We start from the raw sequence: 18,019 nt of genomic DNA on the forward strand, positions 1-18,019 counted from the left end.
GAGCTGGGAACTTTGCATTTTAACAAGCACCGCAGGTAATTTGTGCCCAAAAATGACAGAGAACTAGTGGGCTGAACGGGAAGCAAAAGACACTGAAGTCTGAGCATCCAGCTGGGCTGCTGTTGCAGTAATCCAGGCGATTACAACGTGAGACACAATGGTTACCATGGGGATTCAGAAGCAGGGGCAAACCTGAGAACTACTTCAAAGGAAACATAACATCATAAGGGGGTGAAAGACTGGATTTAGGAAATGGAGGAGAGAAAAGGGTCCTGGAGCACGTCATCCCTGACTTCTGAGAGGTGGCTAGTGACCAGAGCACTCATTAGGGCCCATAGATATCAGGGAGATTGTTGGCAGTGGGAGGAGAACAAAACTAAGGGCTCTGCATTAAGGTGAAGGTGCTTTAAAACATAAGAAATGGGGGGGGGGGGAGACAGCTAATGAGAAAAAGAAGCAACCTGGTCTACAGAACTAAGGGAGCTGTCAAGTAGAATAAAGTCATTGTACAAGAAGTTGGCATAGATGTTCCTCTCATCTTAAAGGTGCTTAACAAAATAAAGTGGGAGCAAGGGAGGCAGACAGATAGCAGGGGACTCAAGCTCAAACAGAGTCTGAACAAAAATAGAAAATTTTGAATCCATAGAGAACAGAGAAAGAAGAAATAAGATTAGGGACTTCCAAAATAAAGAAATTCTCATTTGCTGGCAATTTTGAATAAGAAAGAAAACAACAGATAGGTGAGTCATGTCAGCATTATTTACATTGTTCTAATTGTATTTTCAGCTTTATAGTACTGTATTGCCTAATGTAGATATACAGATACAGAACTAGAGAGAGGTGAAAAGGAAGTTGCCATTGCAACCTCCTTTTTTTCCCCGCTAGGAAATGCAAAGTGTTCCATACCTTGATGATATGTTTTCAATAGCTTACTGAGATATTACTAAAATTATTGAATACACCTCTAGCTTTCAAATAATGCAACATTAAAGGAGAGATGCTTACTCTCATATTACTTTGAAATCTAATATTTACAAGCACATTTAATTGCTGTGCACAAGAAGCAATACTCACACCAAACAATAGTGGCATGCTAAATTCAAGAGATCAAACCTTGAAAGCTTGTATGTTAATGGTTATTTGGTTTTTAAAATCTTAAGTTAATAACAATTGGCAATAAAGCTCCTTAAAATTCCTTTTGTTCAGGATCCATTGTGTTGATCTTGAAGCTCTATTTGTTCTTCTCAAGTGATTGAAGCTGAGATCTCCACCTAGTGGATTTATAGGATTTTACAGATTTTTACATAAATCCTTAATTTTTTTCTTTTTCTTAGAGAATTAACAGATTTTAAAAACTTCTACTTAAGACCTAGTGTCATTGTCAACAAAACAGTCACAAATGGTTGAAAAATATCAATATGCATACCAGTTAGACTACAATTAACAGGCAAAGCTCAATTTTTATTTTCATAACATAATTAGGAAAGCATATCAGGCACAAATATGAATATGTAATCATCTGTGTAGAAAGCAATATTGTAATACCACTAATTGAGATGTGTATAGTAATTTCTATAAAATAAACATCAAGTATAAATCTGCTCAAGTACTTTTTTCTTCTTTAATCTTTTATATGCTTAAAGCTTTTTTTATTGTATTCTTTTTCTTCAAGACTAGGCAAAACTTTCCTTTCCTATTTTTTCATTCCTTAAAAGAAAATTCAATTAATTGTGTCAAACATATACTGTATATTTGTATTTGATTTTTGCATTATATTTAACCATGTTCTTTTATTTCCCTGATAACAAAAGAGTCACTGAGAATTTTCTCCAAAATAATGCATTTGAGATGCAGGCAAAGACTGGGAGTGTTTGGGTGTCCTTTTGAAGAAAGCTAAAGTAGAAAATGATTATAATTTGAGTTATTTTGTTCACTTTGTTCTGCCTCTAAAGGTGATGTATTAGCATATTTATCAGATGGTGAATACAGTGTGTGTTTTATTTAGAGTGGAGTTTTCAGCTTCATTTATTCTTCTAAGAATTAGAGGCACCTCGTTTTCTGCCTCAAAACTAACCATCTTTTAACTGTGGTAAGAGGGGAAAGACTTCAGGTGTGTTTGCTGCCATTGTCCCTTCCTTATGTGCATTATTATCTTTATCTGCTTGAATATTTTGAGCCTCTCCCAAATCATGCATATTACTATTTGTTTGAAGATCTATTTCACTGGGAAGTGGTCTATTTTCACTTTCATGGGAACTCATGGTACTGAATTCCTCAGCTGTAATATTCGCCTCATCAGCACTTGAACCCTGTAATGTAAGGTTTTTACCATTTGCATTTTCCCAAGTTTGCTGCTTTTCTTTTGTGGTGCCTTTTAAAGTAATCTGTCTGGTCTGAATTAACATACTAGAATTTGCCTTGTGTTTATCAGGCATTTTTTCCTCCTCTTTCCTTACTATTATTTTCTCTGGTGCTTCAGTGTCATCATCTCTGGACAATGCCTTCATGTGGTTGGTTTCTTTTTTGCTGCTATTGGTTAGATGCCAAATGGCTTGAGTACTAAAAGAAGTACCGATATTTTTTGTAAGTTCTATTTTGTTTTTGTATGGAATAGAATTTGTCTTTGTAGATGTTAGGTTGACCATAGATTGTGTTTGGGAAATGCGAGAAGAATCATACATTTCTGTCATAGGAAGTTTTTTTTCTACATCATTTCCATCATGCATAATACAACTTTCCATAATCTGATGTGATATTTTGGGTTTTGTCAATAACAGTTTTTCTTTGTTTCCAAGTTGATCATTATTTGAGTATTGTACTATGTGTTGGAACATTTGATTTTGATCTACAGTGTGTTCCTTGTAGGTGTCAGTCTCATGGACACTGAGAAGCTGTGTTTGATTTTCCAAGGACAAAGAAAACTGGTTTAGCTCACTCATTGTAGATTTGCCCTGCTCCACGTGCTCAGTAGTTTCTGTTGCCCCTTGATCAGTCGGCCCTGTGGAATGGCAAGATGCTGAAACATCATTTCTTCTGTTTTCCCATGAAATAGGTAAATTATTAGAAACAACCAATGTGAGGTGAGCTGCACCGTCCCTTTGCTCAGTTGAGAACTGAGAGTGTGAGGGCTTGTGTTCAGCTACAGTAGGTGTGATACCAGGCAATGCTGCTAGGTTTTCATCAGGGGTGTGACCAAGAGGCTGACAGTTGCCTTCCATAGAGCTCTGCTTGACCACAGAGAAGTCGTTATTGAACAGAGGAGCCTTTTTAATGTGTTTTTTGTAATATGGGGTCTGATCTGGGGTATGTTCAAGAGGAAGCCTCTTTGAGGTGAGTGCAACATAGTTGTTACTCTCTGATTGTTGGGGAAAATCTGCAGGTGACAGAGCATTTATTTTGGCTTCCTTCTCAGAAGCTTTGGGTAATTGAGTAGGAGGTAACATTTCATATTTACATTTCTTTGGGAGTTCTGGCAAGGATGTTTCTGGATGGACTCTGACTTTTCTAAATGGGTGTAAATTTAATTTTACCCTTAAATTTTGCTTTTTAATTTTCCCTTTGAAGTCAAAATGATTGGTTCTCTTTTTCTTCAGAATCTGTGTTTCAGCAAGCCATTTTTCTTTGCTTCCTTTTTGAGGATTGCCATATATTTTGTGATTCAAGTTGGTCCCGTGGTTACTCTGATTTTTCTGCTGTATCTGCTGTATTTTGGGTGACATCACCAACCTGTTTTTTTCAACTAAAGCAGGATTATGGAAGCTAACACTCTTAGGGGAATATGTTTTCTCGGTATTTGTTGATAACCCTGATAACTCCATGCCATCCTCACTCATAAGGAATTTTTCTATTGCTCTATAAATCTGTATTTGCTCTTTCTTAAACTTTGGATGTTCTCGATGATTTGGCTTCTTTTTTTTCACATAATCTTTAAATTGGTCATAGGGCACATATTTACAGATAAGAGAATTGTTTGACTGAAAATACCTAGGCCTGCTCCATTTTAACAGTTCACAGGGGTCATTGTATTTTGATCTATGTTTTTGTAGGACCTTTTGTACATAGAGTTCCTCAGGCTCACAAGGATTGAGTGATGAGCTTGTAATAAAATGTTGTTGTCTGTGAGGTTGTAAGTCATTGTTTCCCTTTTCTATTGGAGGCTGCCATGATTTATTTGTTAAATGCTTTTCAAGACCTCCCCTTGCCAAAGCTGAAGCAGATGTTACATATCTTCTACTAAATGTGTCATTGCTGATATCTGTGAAACAATAAATGCAGGAATTTAACACTGTTTACCACTGAACGGGATTTTATTACCCCAACCAAGCCAATGCTTAAAAACATTATCAAAAATGTAAGAATGATTCCTCTGATTATGGCAATTCTTGAATATTTTCTAATTTTTAACCAAAACCACAGATGACATTTGGCAATTTGGTGTGTTTGCAATGACATTCTTTAAAGCTACATTTTAATCAGTTGGGATGCTGACTTAAAAATTGTGGAATTAGAAATAAAAATATTCAGAGTTGTACATCTTTTGATTAAGTTAGCTTTAAATATGAATAATACTTAAATCATTTTTGAAATAGCCATAGTAATATTTTTCACAGTTATTTCTCACTTAGAACTAAATATTAGAAAGAACGAACATAATATAATATTGAGTTGTATTCAATTTTCAATTTTCAACAACAAAAAATACTTATGATAATCTTTGATCTATCAAAGCAGAGACCATACCTGTTTGATGTTCTAACATTTAATAAATATGGCATTCATTAAATATTGGTTAAATGAATAACTATTTTAGAATATGGCCTAGTCTGTGTTACAAAAATTTCTGTCTGGGAATTTTACATGGTGCAGGTTAATGATACAAGTTTAATAATATTAGTAACATCCTGACCAGTGGTGGCACAGTGGATAGAGTGTTGACCTAGGATGCTGAGATGAGATCCCAGGTTTGAAACCCTGAGGTTGTGAGCTTGAGCAAGAGCTCATCCCACTTGAGTGTCAGATCCTCGACCTAATTTCATGGTCACTGGCTTGAAGCCCAAGGTAGCTGGCTTGATTAAGTGGGTCCCTGGCTTGGCTGAAGCCCCCATGACCTGGACAAGGGATGTAGGAGAACCAATCAATGAACAACTAAAGTGATGCTACTATGGTTGGTGCTTCTCATCTCTCCCCATTTCTTCCTATCTCTCTCTCTCTCACTAAAATAATAATAATTATGATAATAATAATAATAATGACAGAAAAAAAACATATACTAAGAGCCAGGCATTGTGCTAACTATTGGATATTCATTTTCTCATTTAATCACAAGAATCCTGATCTATTGGACAGGTTTTGTGATCCTATCACTTTTACAAAGAACCAAGCTTAGAAAGGTTGAGTGTTTTCCCCTAGCTACATGTCAGCTAAATATATGGGTAGAATTTGATGCAGTTCTGTCTGACACTAAACCCTATGTTCTTAACCACAATGCATATAAAGTTTAAAATTACATCTTATCATTTTGCTTTCTCAATTATGTGAAATTGTTTGCTTTATCCATAGGAAGAAAGAAATAGTTCTGTTCAATGACAGAAACAAAGAGGTGAACTAAGCCTCAGACTAGCATATGACATTATCTAAGATCTGTCTTCAACTTGCTGGGTGACCTCAGAAAAGCCACTTACTCTCTGGATATCAGCAGATTAGACTAGATAGGAACTTTATGTGGATATAACTTTATGTGGGTATAAAATTTATGTGGCTATCAAATTATTCTGGGGAAAGAGTTTTTAGTCTTTATCAGATTCTAACAGAGTCCTGTGACTCAGAGATAAATATGAAGAACTATTTGACTAGATCATCTCTAAAGTCTCCTCTACCCCTGACATATGCTGATTTTGTGCTGATAACTGTGTGTCCCAGTTAGACGGCATAATCAGAGTGATATAGCCTCTTACTGACTTCTGTTCTCAAGCAGATGTGGCCTTGGTTGTTTTCTCCCCAAATGCTTGTGTTCTCCAGCTTTAAGAAAGGCCTGGCATGCATGTAGCAGGACTTCAAATCTTTCTTAAAAGTAATTGTGTTGGTTTGACCAACCGGTGTTCTCTCTGTGAAACAGGTGCTGGGTTTTAAATGGTTAAGGGACCATATTCCCTTCAGTGTAGGATTTTCCCACAGAGAAATTAAAGCATTAGACAAAATTACGATAAACAATAAACAATGTATCTAAGGTATGATTCTATTGAAAGGTTAAGAGCGTTTTTTTTTTTTTTTTTTTTTTTTTAAATAAGATAAACCAATCTGCTCTGGTTTTTTATGGCAGATGTTTCTTTCCTCAGCCATTCCTCTTCTGAGTCAAATCAGCAATCCCCAGAAACTAGTAAAAACTAGAGTCTGGGAATGCAGTTGATTTAGTTCACATCCTGCCTTATGCTACATGTGAAATAACACACAGTTTTATTCTTTTCCACTTGTCCCCAAATTCATCTTTAGGGCCAGATCCCCATGGTAGGAATTTCTTAGTGCAGTACCTCTGTCATTCATATTCTGAGAGAAAGCTTTGCTTGTTGTAAACCAATTCAAATAAATGACAGGAACCTCTTTATAGAGCAGCTGTCAAAGTTTTCACTGCTAAACCTGAAAGCATCACCTTACTATTCAGGAAGAAAAAGAAAGACATTTAATTCATTGCCTCCAACTAAATATTGACATTGCCCATGTACAGTGGGTAGATGTCACGGCCAGATTCGCTTGGCTCTCAACATGGGAAAATGAATTAAGTCCTGACTTTCCCTGGACTGGGAAGTTATCATCCCTGACAGCTCAGCAAGCAAAGTATGTGTCTTGACATCATTCCTGAAATGAATCACTAGCATTAGAAGGCCCATTCTTCTAACATGTCATGCTCTGGGGAGGTTGCTTACTGCAGAATTGGCATTAGAGCTCAAAGGATGTTGAAATGGAAGCCGATATTCAGCCTCCCATAAATCTTAACAGCACTATTCCTATTTAAAAAGGTTCTTTTACTTATTTTTTTAACATTGTGAGGTGTTGGAACACAAAATTCACTTTACAACAGATACAAGATATACTCCCATTGCCAGAGTGGGGAGTCTCCAACTAGACCCCATTCCAAATGTATGTGTGTGTGTGTGCGCACGCACACACACACACACACACACACACACACACACACAAACACACAACACATGCACTCAGTGTTTTTAGAAAAGGAATAGACTGGTGCTACAATTTCCTGTTGAGGAAATGAAAAGAGGCTATCTCCTTTAGAGGAATTTAAACAGAGTTTGGGATTTCCTAAAACAAGACAACTCACCTATTGCTCTTGTTACATGCTGTGGCAGAGTTTGAGGTTGGACTTCCTCAGGCTCAAGGTTCCTTAGATTTTCAACTCTCTTTGGACAGTATCTTGAAAGTAAGTCCGCTTCGTTAAAAGCTGCCATGTTCCCAGAAGGCCCTGAATATGCTGACTGCAGCAATCTGCCACCAGGGCCGGCGACAGTGCTGTCTGCCTTTTGGTCCTTCCCTTTTAGGTTTCTAAATGATCCGTCAAGGGCTGTGGACTCAGAGGTCAGTGCTGCTTGATGGTTGTTTTCCTGTAAAAGTGGCATTTCCTTTCTGGACCCCACAATGGACATGACCTTTATCTCATTTTCCTGAGTTAAGTGGCAGTTACAGTATCCCTTAGTGTGGTAATTTCTTGCCTCATGAGCACACAGGGATTCACCAAAGGTTCTGCAACAAAGGTTTTCTGATGTGTGTTCATTTGCTTTGCCTTGTTGGAGTTTCCAGTTAAATACAACTAAACCTAAGCAAGTGAGACCAACAGCTCCTGTGACAAATAGAGAAACCATTAAAAGATAACATCATAGGGAGAAACATATAAATCACCAAATGTGAAATCCACAAATATCAAGGTTAATGGCTTAAAGGGCATTGGAATGGGTGGGAAGTTTATCACCACAAGGAAAAATATCAGTTCAGACAGAAGCTATATTATCGACATGTTCTGTTTTCTAATTGGGCTTTTTCTTTGTGTCTATTAAAATTATTTTTAAAAATACCATCTGGAATGTCTTTGGTAGAAAAAATATTTTTTTTACAGACTGAAATTGACTCAAGATAAAATAGTTCCTGCATTAGAATTATTTTCCTGCCTATGGGAAACCAGTTTCATTACAAATTTCATATTTCTTAATCCCATTGTCAATCCCCAAAATAGTCCACCTTTAATATATACTCTGAAATTATCATATACCATAACCTACTCCTCAAAGAGAAAAAATAAATTTATATGGTATTGTTATATTTTAAGCACCCTAAAAATTCAACCTGTGGCTCAGAATACCTTATTGCCTTCTTATTACAAAGGTCAAACTGCTTGTCAGCCAGGACTTGATGCAGTCTGGCTATGACTCCATTCCTAGCCTTGTGTTTCGTTATTTTCCACCTTCAAACATTATGTTTCAAATTCTTCAATTAATTAGTCTTAAAATGTACTTCTAAGACTTGGTGTATGCTCTTATGATGCTTGTAATACTTCCTCCTATCTCTGCTTATTTAAATTTTATTTACTCTTTAAAATCTAAATCAATACTATAAATTTACTGATACTATTGTTGTCTTTTTTAATCTTGCAAAGTTCACTCACTTCTATGAACTTCCACACCAATATGATTAAACTCTAAGATCAGAATGCCTGGTACTGAAGTGTTTCTCAAACATAACTGCAGAGTCTAACCTGTTTCTCCCTTGCATTTTCCTATCTAAACAAATGGCATCATCAACCACCTGGATGTTCCAACCCAAGTCTCTGAATTATACCTCAACTCCCTCTACTTCACAATGATTTCCTTTTTTTCTTAGCATCGAGAACAGTATAAAATTATTCTGCTCACTTAGTTTTCTTTTTCACTATCTGTTCTTCCTTTTAGAATTAAATACTTTTGGGGGGAAAATGGACATTTTCAGTTTTATTGTACCTCAGTGCTCATAACTCTGGTCCAGAGGAGATACTCTAGAAATATTTATTAAATATTCTTAAATATAAGAAATTCTGTTAATGAATTCTAATAATGAAAAGCATTGGGTGGTCACATCTTACAAATCCCCAAAATGATGATCAGAAAGACATGGTGTCAGTATTGATTAATTTAAAACAATATGTTCGAAGTCCAGCCCTACCAATAACTTGCTATGTGACCTTGAACAAGTCAGTTCCCCCAGAGTATTCTGTCCTCTGACTCTAGAAATAAGGGCATTTCTAGATGAATGAGTGATGGGAGATGTGAATGAGATGATATCAGCATTCTAGTCTCATTATTGACTGCATCATGTCTGGGTCTCCCTATTACAGACAACTTTAATGGAAATGTGATAATACTCTTGAACTTGAAAGAAAAAAAAAGATGTCAAACATGGTTGTTTATTCTTTACTATCACAAATAAAGATTAACCAAACTAAATGAAAATTTCTGGTGAAATTCTCCAAACTTTATGTAGTTTAATAGATTGGGAGGTTTTATAAGTTCATTTTAATTTATTTGACAATAATACACTCTTGGAAAATGCTATAACATATTGAAATAATTTACTTTCTACTAAGGACACAACATTTTTAAAGAGTGGTAGCAAATGTTAAATCAGAATATTTTTAATGCCAGGTCCAAGTGTTCAATTTATTTTAAACCAGGGCTTTGGTTTCTAAATGTTAAAAAGGTATGGAAATAATAAACTTTTGAAACACTGTCTTTATATGGCATAAGAAAACTCAGGATTCAAAGTTTTGTTTGGACACATTTCTTTGGCAAGTTTTCTATACACTCTCTGTCTTATTTACCTCTTCTGCCAAAGGAGGATTACTGATACCACTCAGAGATTAAATGACAGTATCTGCGACTTGTTTAGTACCGTGTTTTGATATGGTAAGTTTCAATGAATGGTCACTGTGGTTTATGCTTACTATTACTGCTGCTGCAGTTAGGTTTTGTATTGCCCTGTTAGGTCGTACAACACTTGGCTGTTAGGTAATAATATTCCTAAAACAAACAAATCATGAAGAGAATACTTTGTATGGTTGATGCAGGTACTAAGCCAAACAACAAAGGAAAGAAAGATCTAATTTTCTGAAATACACACACCAGCCATTGAAATGGGAGTAGGCATAAGAGGATAAAATTTCCCATCTATTTGAATCTGAGTGGCAAAGGGAGCACTGCTGATGTTAGAGCCACATCTGTATAGCGTTACCAGTCAGGTGTAGCCAATTTCTGTGTGCACAGAGAGCAAAAGCAGCAAATCAAGCTACTGAACATGCTGTTAAGAAAATGGTTGAATTTTCATTGCCATGGGCATTGTTGCTGTTTTTCAAAAAGTGTTCTGAGAAACTTTCTGAGTTGGAAGAACAACAAAATAAAAATTAAAATTAGTAAGTTCTCTTTGAAGTATTTGAAAAGACATTACAGCCTTATGAAAGCTTTCTTTTTTTATCCATTAGGTTATGGAATAAGAAGCATCAAGATGTCAGCATTCGGTGCCTAATAACCACTATTAGTTTTAAATCAACTGAATAGGATTACTTATATTATTTGAAATATCATGATTTATATATAGCTGTGGAAGAATATGAAATCAGAGAAAAAAGTTAGAGTTTTAAGTCTTTTTGCCACAACCTAGAGGTATAAATAAGTGACCACACTTTTAGTTCAGAAAGGGAAGAACCTTAAGGGAATACAGTGTACAGATGTGTTATAGAATTGGGCACTGAAAATCTTTAAAATTATGTTATCCAATGTCACCCCAATAAATTCAATATTAAAAAATCAAAATGTTTTAAAAGAAGATTCTCTTTTAAAATAGTATCTTTAAAGATTACTCAGTGAAAGATACATTATTATAATAATTTTACACACTATAACTCAACATGTATATAGTTATATGTATAATTTATCAGAATTAATTTGTGCATATTAAGCTTCTTATCATTTTGACAAAATCTTTGGAAACTTTAGAATTTTATCTTTTTCTAATACAGAGTTGTTAACTTAGCAATATCTTTTCTGAAAATAGATATAAAAGATACCCAGAAAATATTGAAAATTACCCTATTATAATATTTCCAAAACGATGTCCTACAAAACATAAGTCAGTGAAATCCTCTGTGACAAAAAGGGTTTATGGTCAATAAGTTTGAGAAATGCTCTACATTATATCTTCCTCTTAGATTCATAATGCTCATTAGGAACAGAAAGGCAATAAGAAATGCTGCAGTAAAGAAGTCGGTTTCACTTTGTTTAATACAATATTGCCCAAGTCTATTCAAACCCCACACGTATTGCATACGTGTGCATGTGTTTGTTTGTATTGCAATATCTATTAATTATCTCCTAGAACTAGTATTCTAATCTAAGAAGCACATTTAAAGAAAACTATCTGCTGCCCTATTGTTTCTGTCTTTTACAGTAAATTATTTCTTAGCACATATAATTACTGACACAGTTGCTCAGTTTTTAAAATAATTTATCTTTCTGAGAAGAATTGACTTCCAAGTGAGTTTGATTACTGCTCATGGTAATTCCTTTGTCTAGACCTGATGCTGATCTCCATCTCTCCTGATTACAAACATAACTTAAAACTTAAAAATCTGATGTTTAATTAATTTACTGGCTATCTTCTATGAAATAATTATTTATAGTACATATTCAAAGTGCATCATTATGGTCCTGTATGCAAGCATCTGGTCTTCCAGTTTAGGGGAACCCTCCTACACACACACACACACACATCTCATCACCATGGTTACCACAGGTGCAGAGGATTTAACCATGCACTGCAAGCATGGGAAAACACATACTGAAGTAGATAACTCAAGAAATCTCATACAGATTGGTCCTATACTAATTACACCAAACATCACTTTATATCACTCATTCAGTGAGATATAATGACAGCTGATGCATAATTCAAACTTTTTTTAAACTACTGTATAAAATTTAAAGGGTTGAATATTATCCTTTCCTTTGTCAGTCTGTGAAAGGATGGGCCAAGTTTTTGAAAGAGATAAACAGAAATCTTAACATTCAAAACCCTTAACAGAAGGAAACCAAGACACAGAGAGGTCAAAGGACTTGCCCAAAGCTACACAGCAAGTAAGAGCAAAGCCGTGTTTCAGACCTGGGCAATCCAACTACAGAGCCCGTGTGTTTCACCACTGTGCTATACAACCACTATAGAATAAGATGCACATAATTGTCATAATAACATCTCCGCGTGCACATGGTAAAGCCCACTGATTTTTACTACCACATGGAGAGGCACACATATGTGAGAACCTTAGAAAAAGACACTGTGTCTCATAACTTTTCATTCCTATCCCCCGGCATCTTACTATATAAATGCATCAGCATTCTTTGGCAATGAATGATTGATAAACTATAGATATTATTCCTTCATTGTAAACAAAATACTGAGGTCAGGACTACAGTTCTAGTTATACCAGGACTAGAGCTCTTGAATTCTGGTGCAAAAGTCCTTTCTTTTATGTTAGACAGCTTCTCTTCCATAGAAAATTCTTGCAACCTGTGCCCAAATCAGCTAACATTCCCCTGCATCTACTGATACACTCTCTGTTCCATTAGCCCTGGCAAATTTTCCCAGTTGACCAAGAAAACCATCATTTACTGTGTCTCAAGAAATCAGACAAGAGGAGGGAGAAGAGGAAGGTACACTTCTTCCTGGCATACCTGCAAAGACAAGGACAGTCAGTAGGGCCACATCCTGCCCTGGGAGGAGGGGACTTCTGTCCTTTAGAACCAGAGTGAGGTTGGAAGCCTTGGAATCACAGTTGGTGTCTGATAGCCTGAGTACATTCTCTGCACCAACCGTGGCTGTGGTGGACGGCTGACAGTTTAGGTCCTTCGCATTTCTGAGCTTGCGAACAGAAGACTTAATGTAGTTTCTTAAAAACTGGGCAAGGGGGTAGAGATCACAAGTACAGCTCCACCGGTTCTTATCTAGGCTCAGAAGAATTAAATGCTTCAGTGGAGTAAAAACATCTGGCATTTGGGCCAACCTATTTCGGGAAAGGTCCACTTCCTGCAATTGAGGCAGGGGCCAGAAGGCATCTTTCCCAATGTAGGAAATAAAGTTGTTAGATAAATCCAGATGCCTGAGATTGTGGAGATTTGTGCCTCCAAAAGAACTGTCTGTCAGATTAGTGATCTGATTCCCATCCAGCTGGAGCCGGGTCAGGCCCCTGGTGTTTCTGAACCAGGAGCCTCGCAGGGTGTGGAGAGCGTTGTTGCTAAGCACCAGCACCTGCAGGCTGCGAAGCTTGCTGAAGGTGTGATCCGTGAGCGAGGAACTGGAGATGTGGTTGTGCTCCAGCAACAACGTCCGCAACTTGGAAAGGCCATGCAGGGCATCTTCCTGAATATCTTCAATGCCATTTCTGCTCAAGGAGAGCAGGGCGAGATTAAACAAGAGAGACAGATTTGTGCTCTCGAGAGAGGCAAGGGATCCATCCGTGGTGATCAAAACTCTCGTGCTCACAGGGACTGCTGGAGGGAAGAAAAGCACAGACTAGAAGCAAGATACACACGTGTGGGAGGGCAGCACAGTGGAGAGCAATGATAACCAATACCCCCTGAGTAATCGTATCACCTGGGTAAGAATAATAACCAAAATGAAAGTGATCCTCTGATGTTCAGTTTAAGAGGAAGGCAAGCTCTTTATCAGAATGATGGATTTGTATATTCTTTGCTACTATGGCATGTTTATTTGTGAAACATAAACCCATCTGTTCCTTTGTGTGTGAAAGTTAATTCACTGCTTGGGATTATTGTCACTGATGTTCTTTTGAAGGTGGCTTTTTAGGCTCTCCTCTGTGAGACTGTGTGCTGAACTGCCCCAGCCCTGTTGGCCCAGTACTGGTTCGCCAAGGGCATAGCCTGTGTCTGAGCTCCCTAGCTAGTTTTCCACTAATGTTTATTTATGCTGTGAAGTCAATCATCTTTTTTCTTAAACCTAAAGGTAAGGGTTGGGGCTGGGAAGGAGGTGGTGCAAGGAGTGAGAAGGAGCGCTGGTTTCTGCTTGTTAGCTCCAGGCTAAAAGTTGGCAAGTTGGCTAGGATCTACATTCTCTCCAGACAACCCAAGGATCTGTCAGTGGGTTCCTCATTAGAGTCTGGGCAATCTTGGCCTCCTGTCTAATATCTGTTCCCTCCAGTGAAGCCCATCATGGGATGACAGGTGGTACTCAGGGCTTCCAACTGTTAAATCCCTTCACCATAATCACCTCAGAGCAATCGCTGCTCTGTCATTAGAAATCAAAGCATTCTAACTCAATAAAGATATATTATAATCAGGAGTTATTGTAACACATCTTTATTATGCTAATATTGTTTTGACTGCAAATGACAGAGTCATAAGAATAGAAGAGTCCATTGTCCTTGGGAGGTCTACAGGTGATATTAGAACAATCAACCATGAGGGAAGCAAGTCACAATTCCCTTATGATATTCAGACTACCTCGCTAAAACAAAGAGATTTTAAAATGTAAAAGTCAAAGGATTTTCACAGTGCCTTCTTTGTAAAAATTGCCTCCATCTCCACAGCACAAGCAAGCTTAAGCCATGGCGTTTTTTGTTCTTTGGTATTTATTACTGATTATTTAAATTCTATTAATTTTGGCTAGTTGTACATTTTGTTTCATCATTGTTTTGGATATGGGTTGATGGAGTTTTGATTATGGATCCCAAGTCCTCTAGAGATCTGTGAACTCTAAGAGAGCAGACTATTGTTTCTGTCAATTGCTTCTTGTCTAGGACTAGACAGATGCTCCACTCACAAATCACCCATTTACTTTTCTGTGTTTATAAAATTTAACTTCACAATTTTGGCATTCTGTGCATAAGAAGGAAGACACAGAGGCACAGAAATGTAAGTGAGCAATATTTGTTTCTTATAGACATTGGCTATCTCTGGTCATAAAAAGTAAATGTAGTGAAGTCAGGAAATCCAGTCAAGAGGGTGGGGGGTGGGGGGTTAGTGTTTAAGTGTTTTCAGTGTTGATTGGAAACAGTGTATAACCAATTAGCCTTAAAAACTGTTGCTCTCCTGTCAGGGATGACAGTAACAGCTACCTCTTAATTCCCATAAAGTTGAAGGATTTTAGAAGTGAAAGAAATCATCTTCTTCTACTCCATCTTAACTCAAATTTATTCTTGAAAATTTTTTATTGGTGGAGTTTAGAATATGTTTATCTCTTCTTAAATATCAGATGTAAATCACATTCTCCTCAAATTTGTTAATAAGGTGTCTTATTAAATTGTTGACTTAAGCAAGCAATATGTAATGAATACAGGCAGCATATCTTGTTAGTATTTCTACAGCTCATTTACCACAAATAAAAAGATACTAGACTTTCAAAATTAGATGCACTTTGATAATAATCTGGTTTTGCTGGTACATCACTTAATCTTACTAATTCTGAACAATTGCAGTTCAGGTTTCTGATTCACTGATATTTCTCCCAACTAGTGATAGAGTTCAAATCTATACACAGTATGGACAAAATTATAATTAAAGTTTTCTATTTTATATATATATATAAATAGTATAACTGCACCATATACCATATATATATATATATATATATGGTGTAACTGCATGAAATAATAGTATACTCTTGTAATAGTGAAGTATCTCAATTATTTCTGGAAAACTTTAGTTCTAGTTGAGACCACCAGAGACAAAATAAAATAATGTTATCTGTATTTAGTCACTGTGAATGGCTTCTTTTTTAAAAGTTTACTTTTTTAGTGTGAGCCCAGTACAATGAAAAGCATGGCAATGAATTTTTCAGGCACAATGATCACTGCTCTTTAGAGTTATTGGTGTTATTACCTACTATATAGCTTAGCTGGTGACACAGGGTCACATCTTTGGTGCACACTGAACACGATGCGGGGCAAGCCGCTACCAGCCGCAGCATGGCAGAGAGTAGGAACCATCCACCTGAGAAGAGAGGATAATGCACATCATCACGTAGGCATTTATTACCCATCATTTCAGTATATTTGGCTCATGAAGCATTTTGGTGATTGTTGTCTTTTAATGAGCATCTTGGGTTCTCACAAGATGCTAGAAAAATGGCTAGTTCCTTAATTTGTATGGAATTTAAACCAAACTATTAAAGCATTCAACCATAAATTCAGAGGGCTCACATCCAAGGCATACTCATTAGTATAGATTATTAAAAGATTAAGTTACTCTGTAAAATACTTTACAGTTTGTTGACTTTCATAAATATCTTATTTAATTCTTTTAATTCTGCAACAATCTGAGGCTGACAAAACTGAAACTCAGAATGGTTTATAAACTAGCTACAGTCACATAGTCTTAGATGTTTCACCTCAAGTCTCTTAAGTCTCCATTCCGTGTTCTTTCTAGTTGCAGAAGTTAATTTCAGGCACTGAGTCTTACATAATTCGAACTGAATTATTCCTTATGAATTTGGATGCCACTCTTAGAAAGGGAGTATGCAGGACCATTATGATCACAAGCTCTACCTATCATTGCCTTCAGTGCTGCTATTTACTGATCATACTATCTTAGATAAATTACTTAATTTTTCTCATTTTCTGCCTTTTCATGCTTAAAATACAAGTAATATATGCCTAGTTTACAAGATATTTTAACAGCTAAGTGAAGTGCTTTAAGTGTTCAGTAAATGTTAAATTTTACCATTATTTTGATGCTTTTTTAATCTTCTGATAAAATATTTACATTATTCCAATTTAATATTTAAAAAGAAGCCATTCATTTATAATGTCACTGATTGATTTAAAAAAACTTGAAGCAAATTATAATTAGAATCTCTACCCATATGATAAGATAGTTTGAGAATGAAATAAAATATAAATAAATTACAAAATCATTAATTTTATCATTCATTTTACAGTATTGATGAAACAACTTCTATGGGCCAGGGACTGCTCAAGGCACTGGGAATAGATAGAGCAGTGGAAAAACAGTAAGTCACTGCCCTGCCTGGCTTGTGCTGGTGCAGTGGATAGTGTGTCTAGCTGGAATGCTGAGGTCCCAAGTTCAAAACCCTGGGCTTGTCGGATCAAGGCATATATGATAAGCAATAATGAGTTGATGCTTCCTGCTTCCCTGCCCTCACCTTTCTCTCTCTCTCTCTTCTTGCTAAAATCAAGAAATAAAATCTTTAAAAAAAAAAAAAGTGGACATTCTAGGTGGGAATGTAAACAATAAACAAATAAATATGAAAATATGTGTTAAGTCATTGGAGGACAAGTGCTATAGAACAAATAAATCAAGAAAGGGAGTAGCCAACATTATTGGGGGGGGGGGCTATCAGATAGTGGCCAAGGGAAGTCATTTGAACAAAGAGCTGGAGAAGGTGAAGCCCCTGGTCAATCCTGTGGAGAGAGCAGCAAATGCACAGTCGCCGAGGGCACAATGTGCTGAGACTGAGGAAGAAAGCGCAGCCCAGAACAGGAGAGGAAAAGAAGGTTGGAGAATAGCAGCGGCAGGCTGTGTGTCCTCTACAGATGAATATAAGGGATTTGGGATTTTTTCCCAGTTAAGATCAGAATAATTCAAGGCTTTTGTGATCTGTAGTACACTTTAAAATACATTGCCTACTGTGTTTATTACTACAGCTTTGTAATATAGTTTGAAATCAGGAGGTGTGCTGCCTCCAGCTTTGTTCTTTTTCAAGATTGCTTTGGCTGTTTGGAGTCTTCTGTGGTTTTATACACATTTTAGGATTATTTGTTCTATTTCTAAGAAAAATGTTATTGGAATTTTGTTAGGGAATGCATTGAACCTGTATATTGCTTTGGGTAGTATGGACATTTTAACAATATTAATTCTTCAAATCCATGAGCATGAAATAGCTTACCATTTATTTGTGTCTTCTTCAACTTCTTTTATCAATATCTTATAGCTTTTAGTGTACAGGTCTTTCATCTTCT

The 18,019-nt window shown here is 36.5% G+C and overlaps 2 protein-coding genes across 3 annotated transcripts in view; one reads left to right on the forward strand and one right to left on the reverse strand.

Annotated features, from left to right (window-relative positions):
• Window positions 1-18,019, forward strand: part of TNNI3K (TNNI3 interacting kinase) — a 286,731-nt gene that overhangs the window by 209,672 nt on the left and 59,040 nt on the right. The window lies entirely within an intron of this gene.
• Window positions 1,894-16,008, reverse strand: LRRC53 (leucine rich repeat containing 53). Its single transcript, XM_066371822.1, is given in 6 exon segments — window positions 1,894-2,001; window positions 2,003-2,071; window positions 2,073-4,255; window positions 7,334-7,849; window positions 12,759-13,574; window positions 15,921-16,008. Coding segments are annotated over 6 exon segments (3,780 nt in total).

The sequence above is a fragment of the Saccopteryx leptura genome, chromosome 3, assembly GCF_036850995.1.
Source record: "Saccopteryx leptura isolate mSacLep1 chromosome 3, mSacLep1_pri_phased_curated, whole genome shotgun sequence".
Lineage (NCBI taxonomy): Eukaryota > Metazoa > Chordata > Mammalia > Chiroptera > Emballonuridae > Saccopteryx > Saccopteryx leptura.